The sequence below is a fragment of the Peromyscus californicus genome, unplaced genomic scaffold (genome assembly GCF_007827085.1).
Source record: "Peromyscus californicus insignis strain IS unplaced genomic scaffold, ASM782708v3 Scaffold_1__1_contigs__length_55948999, whole genome shotgun sequence".
Lineage (NCBI taxonomy): Eukaryota > Metazoa > Chordata > Mammalia > Rodentia > Cricetidae > Peromyscus > Peromyscus californicus.
The window spans coordinates 37201594-37212840 of record NW_026294492.1 but is presented as its reverse complement, the minus strand read 5'-3'; the positions used below and the strand labels follow the sequence as shown (position 1 = coordinate 37212840).

The window sequence follows — 11247 nt, the reverse complement described above, 5'->3', positions numbered from 1 at the left end:
CCTGGAAAGCCGCGGGAGGGACGAACGAGAGCATGTGGGCGGGGCTTATTTCATTGACCCGCCCCCTCTCTTCAACGATTGGCTGTGGACGTGGGAGTCCCCACCTCCTGGGTCTGCGCCTGCGCCAGGGCCATGGCAGCCTGCCGCACCTGAGGAGGGTGGGAGGCGGTGGTGTCCCCTTTCCGTCGGCGGGCGGGAGAGTTAGGTAAGCCGGCGGCATGCCCCGCACGCTCGCCGGGGGCGGGCGCAGGCTCCTCTGCCGACTGCCGCGGTGGCCTGCGGAGCGCCACGCTTCCTGCGGAGCAGAGGATGTCCTGCAGGATGGACCCTCTGCGATCCCGGCATCCGTCCGCGGGACCGACGCTCTGTCCCTGTCTGTCGGGTCACCCGGGGGTGCGGGCAGCTCCATCTCTCTGATCACGCCCCTCAGTTGCCCACACTCCCGCCGCCCGAGGTTCGGGCAGAATCTCCAGCCACCCTGGGTGGGGTTGAGCTGCACCTGGGCAAAGGCTGCTTAGGAGGGCTCGGAAGCAGCCGCGCCTTCCGACCTGGCTCACGTCGGATCGCGGATCGCGACTCCGGTTGGTGGCTTCACAGGTCTGGAGTGCTGGGGGACCTCAGGACCTGCCAGTGTCTGAGCAAGGGCTCCATCCAACGAGCCTTGGCGTTTAGGTACCGCTCGCTAGGTTTGATCAGGATTTGCAGATGGCCCAGAAACGCTCTCTACTAAGAGGATGGGTTCCTGATCCCCGACTACCCGCCTGACCCCGGCCCTGGAGGGAAGAATCTGAGAAACTTTCCCCAAGTCTTTTCTTACTGTTCGTTCTTCTCCGGACCCCTGAAGGGTATCTTCATGTTGAAGGGGCTATGCTTGCAATGGCTTTAGTGTGTGTAACCTTGGCCGTGTCTGAGAACTTGTTCATCCAGCTTGCTTAATCAGTATCATATTTGCCTTTGAAAACGAGTGTGTGAATTTGATGAGGGCTGATAGAACAATGCCCAAACTTGCACTTTCACTTTCAGGCCAGTTTCACTTCCCTGCTGTATGGATGTTTCTGTTTGGGCTAGATTTTTTTTTTTTTAAACCACAATATAACATGTATTACTTTAAGTTCTTTCTTAACTTTAGCCAATATAACAGATAAACTGCCAGTTAGGTCAAATATACGCATTTAGAGACCGTAAACGTTTGTTTCTCCTCCCACTCATGTTCTGCTTTTGAGTAGAATTTAGAGTCTGTGACTGTTATTTTGTTTTTCCAAGGGCTTTGGGGAGCCCTTAGTGTAACACAATGACCATCTAATTATATTGCATATCCAAGTGTATACTTGCTTGGCATTTGGAAACTAGAGTGATTTCATCTTCCTGATTTTGGCCCCCCCAAAAGTAAAATTAGTTGCTTAATTGTCTCTAATACATGTCCTCTTTGCAGAGATCAGTCATGAATATTTAAAATTCTACTGAATTTTTTTTAAGGCTCTAAAAGATGTTTGTATCATATTAGAAAAATCTAAAGTAACAGGATATTGAATCTATCTACACATTTTCTGCACTTTGAGACAAATATATTGCCCATAGAAAATTATTAGTACATGGTTAACTTATAGAGTATTGAAGTGTTTGGGACATGGGGAAAATCATTATTACATGTTTTTCTTAATTTGTTTTCTACTAGATAGCTACCCAAGAAAACACCATGAAAGATACTGACATCAAGAGACTTCTGTATACCAATCTTTTGTGCTTATTTTCAATTTTCCTGAGCTTTTTTATTCCATCCTTCTTCCTGGATAACTTCTCAATACTGGAAACTCACTTGACCTGGTTGTGCACTTGCTCTGCTCTTGTGACTGCTGTCAATCTCCTGTTATATTTAGTAGTGAAACCAAATGTACCGTCTAGAAGAAGTTCATTATCACATAAGGTAAGGTTGACTCATTAATAACCAGTTTTTAGATGGAAGTAATAGTGTAAGAATAAAGCATCGTGATGGGTGGTGGTTGGCTCATGCTTTTAATCCCAGCACTCAGGAGTCAGAGGCAAACGGATCTCTGTGAGTTCAAGACCAGCCTGATCTACGGAGCTAGTTCCAGGATAGCCAAAGCTACATAGAGAAGCCTTGTCCTGATAGAACAAAACAAAGAATGAAGTATTGTTATATCCTTATTGAGTTATTTACAGCATATAAAGGGAACCAAGCCCCTCTCCCACCCCCCAAAGGCAGTAGCCTGTTACCTACAATGTTTGATAGATCTTTGTTGTTCATTAACTGTGGAATTATGGGTCCTTCAATGTATCACGGTATAAATATTATGAGTCCATATAATCATTGTTTTATATCATCACTGAAGATAACTTATAAGACACTGCAGTTTTTGTTTATTTTTGTACTTTTTTATGTGGGTAGGGGTGGGTGGGTTACACTGTGCAAATGCATGAGAAAGCTGGAGGCTGACTTAAAGTCTCATCTTTAGAAACACTGTCCACCTGCTGTGGACAGGGTCATTCATTGTCCTGCAGCTCACCAATTAGGCTAGACTGGCTGGCCAATGAGCCCCAGACATCCCTCCATCTCTCCCTAGTGCTGGGTGACAAGCATGCCCCATACTTAGCATTTTACTGTGAGTTCGAGGAATCAACTCAGGTGCTTGTTGCTTTGACTGAGTTATCCCTCAGCCCATGTATATTTTAAAAATATATATGTTTATTTTTTGATACCTTCATACCTGCACACAATGTGTTTTGATCATATTCATCCCCTACTCTATTCCTAATCCCTGCCCAACTTCATAGCCCTTTTGCTGTTGTTGTTCTTGTTATAACCTCTAGAGTCCCATATCTGCATGGATGTGGGGCCATCCACTAGAACGTGCTCAACCTACCAGGGACCACACTCCTAAAGAAAACTGACTTTCTTTGCCTTAGCGGCCATCAGCTGTCAATAGCTCCCTCAGCCAGGGGTTGAAACCCAGCCTGTATATTTTCACTCCTTAAATAAGTGAGTTGTCCAGAAATTGCAAATTAAGTCTCTGTAACTGTTATTTCACATGTGCCCTTCCTTGACTAGACAGTTAAGATTTCAGATATTGGAATCAATTTTTCTTCAGGAATAGTCACTGTTTATGACACTTGACAATTATATTAAATTAAAATCCTCACTGAACATTCAATATTATATATAACGCCCTATTAAATTGTTTTTTTTTTTTTTTTTTTTTTTGGTTTTTCGAGACAGGGTTTCTCTGTGTAGCTTTGCGCCTTTCCTGGGACTCGCTTTGGAGACCAGGCTGGCCTCGAACTCACAGAGATCCGCCTGCCTCTGCCTCCCGAGTGCTGGGATTAAAGGCGTGCGCCACCACCGCCCGGCTATTAAATTGTTTTAAACACCTTAACTGACTTAAATTTTAAAACATTAATATGTGTTTTACTATTATATCTTCTTGAGTTTCAGATCAAGTGTGTTCCAGGCATGGACCTGTTTGTAGATGTTCAGGTCTTTTTTTTTTTTTTTTAATATTGTTTATACAGCAATATGAATATGATTTTGGGAATTATTTAGTATTTTGCTTTTTGATGTAATTTCCCCAGTTTTGTTTAAAAATGAAAGAAAAGTATAGTAGTCATTATTTTCTGTACATAATTCATGTGTCTTTATATAATAAGGTCACTGTGTTTTTTTTATCCCAACACTCTATTGTCAGTATTTCTTAAGTATTAATAATATTGCAATCATACCACATAAACAGAAATCAATTTTGGCTCTTACGCTGGTATGTGGTAGAGTATATTTGTGTGATATTTGTCTTTTAAATTAAAAATTATTACGTTTATTTATTTACTATTTCTTTAGTGTGTGTGCATGTGGGCCTGCAGCACAGCTGTCATAGTGAGACCAGGGAGTAGTTCTCTACTTCCATTGTGTGGGTTCCAGTGATTGGACTCGGGTCGTCAGGCGTGGAGGCAAGTGCCTTCACCTGCTGAACCATCTCGTTGGCCCTGACTTTAAGTTTTGTGCAGTCTGTTTTGAGGGTTGTGTATGTGATGAGACATGTGATCTGATTTGAAGTTACCCAACAAAGAAGGTTCAGCTGTCCCAGACATTTTGGGAATGAATTCTATTTGGGTGTAAAATGGCAGAATTTATGGCTTCTTCAGTATCTTCTTGAGTCTTCAGTTTATTCGTTTCTCTTTTAGGTGACCAGAGTTTTGAAGTGCTGTATGTACTTTCTAATGTCTTGTGTGTTCCTTCATATCATTTTTGTTCTCTACGGAGCACCACTAATAGAGTGAGTTCTGAGTCTTTAACTTTGTGCTTCCATATATTAACTTACTAAATGATATGCTAGCTCTTATCAACTGTAGTGGAACCACAGTGGGTTTGATTAATGATCAAGGTAGAAAACACTATTATTGTCCTGTTTTTAGTACTGTTATGTTAAAAATATTGAGACAAAAAAAAATATCCAACAACCCATTGAGACAACTTAATTCTTCACATATTTCTGTTATTTAGCTTTCTGATACCCAACTATACATCATAAACACTGTTAATATATATATATATATATATATATATATATATATAAATATAATAGTAATAAATATATGGCTGTGAAAAACCTCTAGGTGTCTAACCTTTTGACAGTACAACACGATGTGGTCATCTACAAAGCTGTGTTTAAGAACCTTGTGATCACATTACCAAAATATGACAATGTTGTAAGTCAGTTTATCATTTTTTTTTTTTTTTTTTTTTTTTTTTTTTTTTTTTTTTGGTTTTTCAAGACAGGGTTTCTCTGTGTAGCTTTGCGCCTTTCCTGGAACTCACTTGGTAGCCCAGGCTGGCCTCGAACTCACAGAGATCCGCCTGCCTCTGCCTCCCGAGTGCTGGGATTAAAGGCGTGCGCCACCACCGCCCGGCCAGTTTATCATTTGGGATGCATTCATAGCTATCCTTGGATGAGGGCCACAAGCTGGACATGCCTTGATAAATGCAGGCAACTTACTATTGTGATAAGTGTAAATTGGTTATATATAGTATTTCAGTGACTCAAATATGATTCTAGAATAGCTGAGTTTATTTTCTTAAGGGGCATAGATTCCTTTATCAAATATCAATGTTTATATTAAAATTTAACAGTCTTTAAAACTGGACGAATTTCAAATTAGTGGAAACTAAATTCACAAATATTTGTTAAATGAGACGTTTTATTTTAGCCATGATTAAGTGATCATAGTTAAATGAGTGATTATACATACACACGCACACATAAAGCTGCAGTTGCAGGTACACACACACAGTTGTATACATGCAATAAACAGATTATTCTATTTTAGGCAGGGCAGGAAAGTCATGGAAAATGGTTTTGTCTAATCCATCTCAAGAGAATCAATGAATAGACATTGTGTTCCATAGCTCAAGGTTTTATCAGAATGAAATTTGTTAGACCTCAGTCATAAACTCTTGAGGTAAAACTTGGTGATCTTTAGTTTAGTCTCTTCATGTGGTTAAATAAAAAGCAGTTCAACTTTAAGAGTTTTGGAGATTGTTAAGGAAGAAAGCTAATTATCCAAAACTGAGCCTTTTGGTTGTTTTGTTTTGCAAGAAGGCCTCAGTATGGATCTTCAGATTTTTAACATTTTTAAAATTTATGATTAAAACCATGTAATTTTCTAGGATGTTTTTAAAGCTAGTAGAATAATTTAGTCTTATTTAGTGGGTCTCAGGAGTTTTTCAGAGTAAAGTATAAGAAGATATTTGAATAGTGAATGCTCTTACAAAGATGATACGTGCTTATGAATAAATGTACCTCTAATACTTCTGAAAAGTTAACAGTTTTTCTTTTTTTATCCTAGGTTGGTGTTGGAAACATTTTTATTTGCAGTTATTTTGTCTACTTTTACTACAGTACCTTGCTTATGTTTGTTAGGACCAAACCTCAAAGCATGGCTAAGAGTTTTCAGTAGAAATGGGTAAGTTTAAAATTTGTATTTTAGTGACATTAGTAATTTAAAAGAACTAAAGAAGTATTTTCTATTCATGTTGATGTACTCATCCTGTGAGTGTTTTGAGGCATTGTCTAGCTCTCCCAGATGTCAAAAGGGGCCAGTGCTCTTGGAGATTAGAGGCTGGAGGTAGACGGTTTGAGAGAACTCCAGACAGAGAACTACAGCCCCTGCCTTCACATTAACAAGAGACAGTACTACAAGTATAATTGCTTCTGTGCATTTCATAATGTAGAAATGAAGTTCATAATCTAGAAATACTTTGTCTAACCATCTCTTGTTTAGTCTTTTTATGGTAAGATCTGAAAGTGCAAGCTTTGCCAGATTTCATTTCTGTAGCTACCATACATATATTTTCAGCATAGCTAAGTTAAAGTTTTAGCTTCCTTAAAGCCATTGAGATAATACATACTGAAAATGGTTAATTTTTAACTAAGAAAATCGGTGAGTTAGTTCTCATGGTTTTGACCTGTTTATAACCCAGCAGCCAAACTTTTTGAGCATTGACTCTGTGTTCCACATTGTACTAGCTCTGTGTGGATTCCAGAATGTTCAGATCACACGGAGGAGCCATGTGTTCAAGGGCTGAGAATGAAAAGAGCAGACCAGTGACTCCAGTGTACAAATCCCACAGTCAGTGCTGTAGGAGTGGGGCGTGACAAAGACCGGGCTGATAGGAGACCGCTCTGTGGTGGATTGGGTCAGAAATAGAACATTTGATGAGACCAGCAGCAGGAAAGACTTCTGAGGGCTGGAGGGGCGTACAGACTGAAGTGAGCTTGGGTTGTTTGTGTGCTTCGGAAATCCACGGCTCAAGGAGAGCGGAGGACGGCTCTGGGTGCCCTTTCTCCGTAAGTTACATTTTTCTTTGGGAATGACTATTGGTTATTTTATATTTGGTCATGCTGTGTTTTATTTCACCCCCCCCCCGCCCCAAACTGCTGTCTACTCATAAAGTTTCTAGGAATAAAAGCATAACAACTGAATATCCCCCCTCCACACACACATTGTTAGCGTAGTACCTCCAATGGAATTAGCTTATTTTAGTTTGAAAATTTTAAATATGGAAACCGGCTGAAACTTTAATGGTTTGTTTAGACTGGTGATTTAGCCGGCTTTAAATTTTGTGTCTAGTTATATATTTAGAGGACACATTGTCATCTGGTTTTATAGATAGTTCTTCTGTCACTTGACCTACGTGTTCTACAACTCACTGTACTTTGCAAAATAGGCAATATGGGAAAGGATGGAGTTAGAGACATAATGCTTGGAGACTTCATTAATGACAAAAAAAAAAAAAGAAGAAGCTAGGAACTTAATAAAAATGGTAGCACGGTTTCACACTGAAATGGTTCCAAACCACATAAATATTACATCAAATAATATTCTTTTCCCAGGAAAAGACTTGAAATTTGTTTCTTGTCAGTTATTGTGAAGTAGTGAAAGATGGTTATTGGAAATCTGGCTAAGAATTAACACAAAATGTGGATGAATATGGCTCATGATACATTAAGTAAACTGATATAGTTGGGAGGTATAGTTACATATATTTTCTGAATTAATTAATTTATTTGTGTGTGTATGTACGTGTGTGCATAGTATTTGTAGAAATGGAGGGCTAGAATGGTACTGAACCTCTGGGTGGGAACCAGGACCCAAGGGAACGATACCTTCCAAAAATCCAAGGCAAAATATTTGTTGCAATCATAATAAAGTCATTTTCAGATTTAAAGCATGTCCTCAAAGCTGTTTTTGAGAGGGGAAGGAAAAGTGATGGGGGATGGAGGAGAGAGAGAATGGGTCAAGATGTGACTCCGAACCCAGGCAGTAGATTCCCGAAGCAGCAGACCAGAGACAAAGAAATTCAAAGATGACAGTGCAGGATCCTCAGAGGACAGCAGCTGTCAGCAGGCTGAGAGCAACCAGGTTGGAGTGAGCCAGGCACCTCACAAAGAGAGGGGAGGAGAAAGAGGAAGCACGTGTCTAGAGCACTGTTGAGGGAGTTTCCTTTTTAAACATTTAGAGGAGAGTTAGTGACAGGCAGATAAACAGGTGGGAAGAGGGGAAGAGACAGTTCTCCCAGCAGCCTGGGGAAACTGAAAGTGTCTTTATGGAGAGAAAAGACATGTGATTGTGCTTTGCTCTGTGGTTGGTGTTTCAGAGTTAGGATAAAAACACTGTTGTCCATTCAGCTGAAGGGGGCAGGGTTAGTATTGAAGAAATGACAGAGGGAGACAGGCCTGTGTTCATACGGAAAGCTGTGGATAAAAGGAGCTATGACTTCTACAATAGAATGCAGAAAGTAAGGAAATCTTGAAATATGAGACATGAATATATATGTAATTGGAAACATCTCTATAGGATGTAGAAATCAGATAGGGGAGGAGATTTATTCTAATTGTAGTCTTTGACTTTAAAGACATCACATAAGTTATTTTGATAAATACATTTTCTTAAAATCAGACTACAGAATTTTTATAGTTTTATAGGTCTTGGTTCCATTTTTTTATGTTTATTGTATATAGGATCACAAACATTCATGGCTACACCAGACAATCAAAACTGAAAACAACCTTTTGGATGTCTGCACTTTTTATTTTAATAAACAGAAGTTGGTTACAAATTGCTGGAATAATGAAACAATGTGGAGAGCATGTGTCTTTTCTCCAGTGGCTCTGATCACATTGTTCCTGTGGTTACCATCCTTCAGTGGTTTCTATAGCATGACTTTAATGTCATCTTAACCATAGGTCTGCTGCATTGAGGTATTCCACACTGCCCAAGATGATTGCAGTCCACAGATCATTAGGAAGATGTAGAAAAATTGGAACCTTCACATATGACTTGTGGAAAAATCAGATGTTTTAGCTGCTTTGGGAAACTGTCAGTTCCTCAAATAGCAGGTGACCCAGCTGTTTCCTTCTAGGTATATTCCCAAGAGAGATGAGAACATGTATTCACACAGAGATTTGCACACAAATGTTCCTAGCAGCATTATTTTTAATAACCAAAAGGCAGAAACGACCCAGATGCTCATGAACTATTGGATGGAGAAATAACATCTGCAGTTATCATACAAGGGAGTATGATCCACTGACCTGAATGAAGTATTGATACATGCTACACTGTAGATGAACCTTGAAAAGAGTATTCTAAGTGAAAGAAATCAGTAAAAGAATTCTTGCCATTTGAGCTCACTTTTGTGAAATATTTAGAATAGGCAAATCCACAGACATAAAGTAGCTCGGTTGCTTAGGGCTATGTGGAAGGCAAAATGGGGAGTGGTTGCTGATGGGTGAAGAGTTTCTTTTTATAGTGATTAAAATATTCTAAGTATGGCTGGTGATGATTATGTAACACTGACTATCCTAAAAACCATTGCATTATAAACTTGATAAGTAAGTTATGTGGCTGGAAAGGGATTTCCTGGGGTTTTCAGTTTGTTTGGTTGGTTTGTTTTTGCTATACTCAATGAAGTCATTGTTTTACTATATCCCAGGTTGGACTAGAGCTTGCTCTGTAGTCCAAGCTAACCTTGAACTATCCCTTCTGTCTCAGCCTCCTTAGTGCTGGAGCTAGAGGCGTGAGCTGCCACACCTGGTTTGACATTGTATAAAACTCTAACCCACGGGCTGGAGAGATGGCTCAGAGGTTAAGAGCACTGGGTACTCTTCCAGAGGTCCTGAGTTCAATCCCCAGCACATGGTGGCTCACAACCATCTCTAATAAGACCTGGTGCCCTCTACTGGTTTGAAGACATACATGCAGACAGAACACTGTATACGCAATAAATAAATCTTAAAACAACAACAACAACAATAACAAAACCCCAAACCCTCTAACCCATCTCTCCAGCCTGTTTCCCGTCTTGCTCTTGGCCTCATCCAGCATCACATGTGTACGCTTACACAGTGCATTTTCCTAGCTTAAGGTCTCGCACTGCTTATTCCTTCAAGCCTTGATGACCTTCTTCCTCTTCTGGGAAAGCAGAAGAGTAAACTCTCTCTCCAGCAGAGTAAAGTGTGCTTTGAGTCTCTTCCACACTCACTTCCCATCTCCAGCACATTGCATTCTGTGTTGTGGTTAATGTCAACACTTGTCAGCCACAAACCCAGTCAAAACTTACCTTTGAGAAGTTACCTGGACAGTGCAAGTCACTTTTTATATTTAACTCAGCCAGTTTATTTTCTCTTCAAAATAGCAAGTTTTCCCTTCTGCTGGGTGCTAGTTGAAACTGGCTAGCATTTACAAGCATTGCTTAAAATCCAGAGCAGTAAGGCCCAGCAGTAATACAAATTTGAATACATGGTGATTGTCTACCACCTCCTCTCAACCCCAAGTTTTAACAGAAACAAGACTCTTCTAGATGTGGGACTGTCAGGTGGACAGAGTTGGTTTATGGCAGACATTTGACTGTCTGTAATTCACTATTGTACACTTTGTGTGCGATAATTGGGAGGGCTTCCAATGAAAATGCTGCTGCTGCTTTTCATTAACTTCAAATTAACTCCACCATGCATTGTAAGCAATCAGATCTTTGACCCCACTTACTGCACTGCTGTGGGCCTTTACTGTAACTAGACACATGCTCTTACATGTCATAGTTACATAGTCATATAGTCATGCATAAGAATGACTTAAGTATTCACATTATAAGGCTGAAATCAAGACCTGAACTATGAGAGGAGCAAGAGTTCTGTCCTTCCCTTTACCCTAATATAGGAATAGTAGGCAAAATTCACTGTGTTTTTGTTTGTTTGTTTTAAGATAGGACCCCACTACATAGTCCTTTCTGGCTTTGAAGTCACTACTTGAGCACTGTCTTGCCCTGAGCACTGGGTTTATAGGTGTGTGCCACCATGTCCACTATCATGGGATCCTTTGAAGTTCTTGTTCTCTGTTCCTTGTCAGATAAATGAAGTCATATTGACTGAAATATAGCATGAAGAAGATGAGTCGAGAAAACCATTCTACATCCATATAATGAATTACTATTATAGCTGTTCCTGCAGAAAACAAACTAAATTGGGCTCCTAGCATGATGTAGTTAAATCTTATTTGGGAATATACATACTTACACATATTTCGTTTATGTAGATATGTGTATATACATTAAGATAAAGTTGTGTGTGTATCTGGACCTGCACAGTCTTTCTGGAGAGGTATATCATAATTTGAAAATGACAGTTGTCTGTGGGGAAAGGACTCAGGAGGTGTGATAAGAGGACTTAGTTGTTACTC

General features: G+C 40.0%; 1 protein-coding gene across 3 annotated transcripts; it reads left to right on the top strand.

Annotated features, from left to right (window-relative positions):
• Positions 1 to 93: 93 nt before the first annotated feature.
• Positions 94 to 9344, top strand: LOC128115616 (phosphatidylinositol-glycan biosynthesis class F protein-like). 3 transcript variants are annotated; one of them, XM_052746499.1, is made up of 5 exons: positions 94 to 205; positions 1676 to 1924; positions 4195 to 4286; positions 5857 to 5973; positions 6537 to 9344. In XM_052746499.1, the coding sequence occupies exons 2-5, from the start codon at positions 1697 to 1699 to the stop codon at positions 6616 to 6618; spliced, it is 519 nt and encodes a 172-aa protein (XP_052602459.1). In that variant the 5' UTR covers positions 94 to 205; positions 1676 to 1696; the 3' UTR covers positions 6619 to 9344. The 3 variants fall into 3 exon arrangements, with proteins under 3 accessions (XP_052602459.1, XP_052602458.1, XP_052602457.1); XM_052746498.1 differs by lacking the exon at positions 94 to 205 and adding an exon at positions 485 to 597; XM_052746497.1 differs by lacking the exon at positions 94 to 205 and adding an exon at positions 559 to 672.
• The last annotated feature ends 1903 nt before the right edge of the window (positions 9345 to 11247 follow it).

Coding starts and splice junctions, on each gene's coding strand:
- LOC128115616 (XM_052746499.1), top strand. CDS start 1,697: ATGAAAGATACTGACATCAAGAGACTTCTGTATACCAATCTTTTGTGC. Junction 4,287..5,856: donor TACGGAGCACCACTAATAGA/GTGAGTTCTGAG, acceptor TTTTTATCCTAG/GTTGGTGTTGGAAACATTTT. Junction 5,974..6,536: donor AGAGTTTTCAGTAGAAATGG/GTAAGTTTAAAA, acceptor ACATTGTACTAG/CTCTGTGTGGATTCCAGAAT.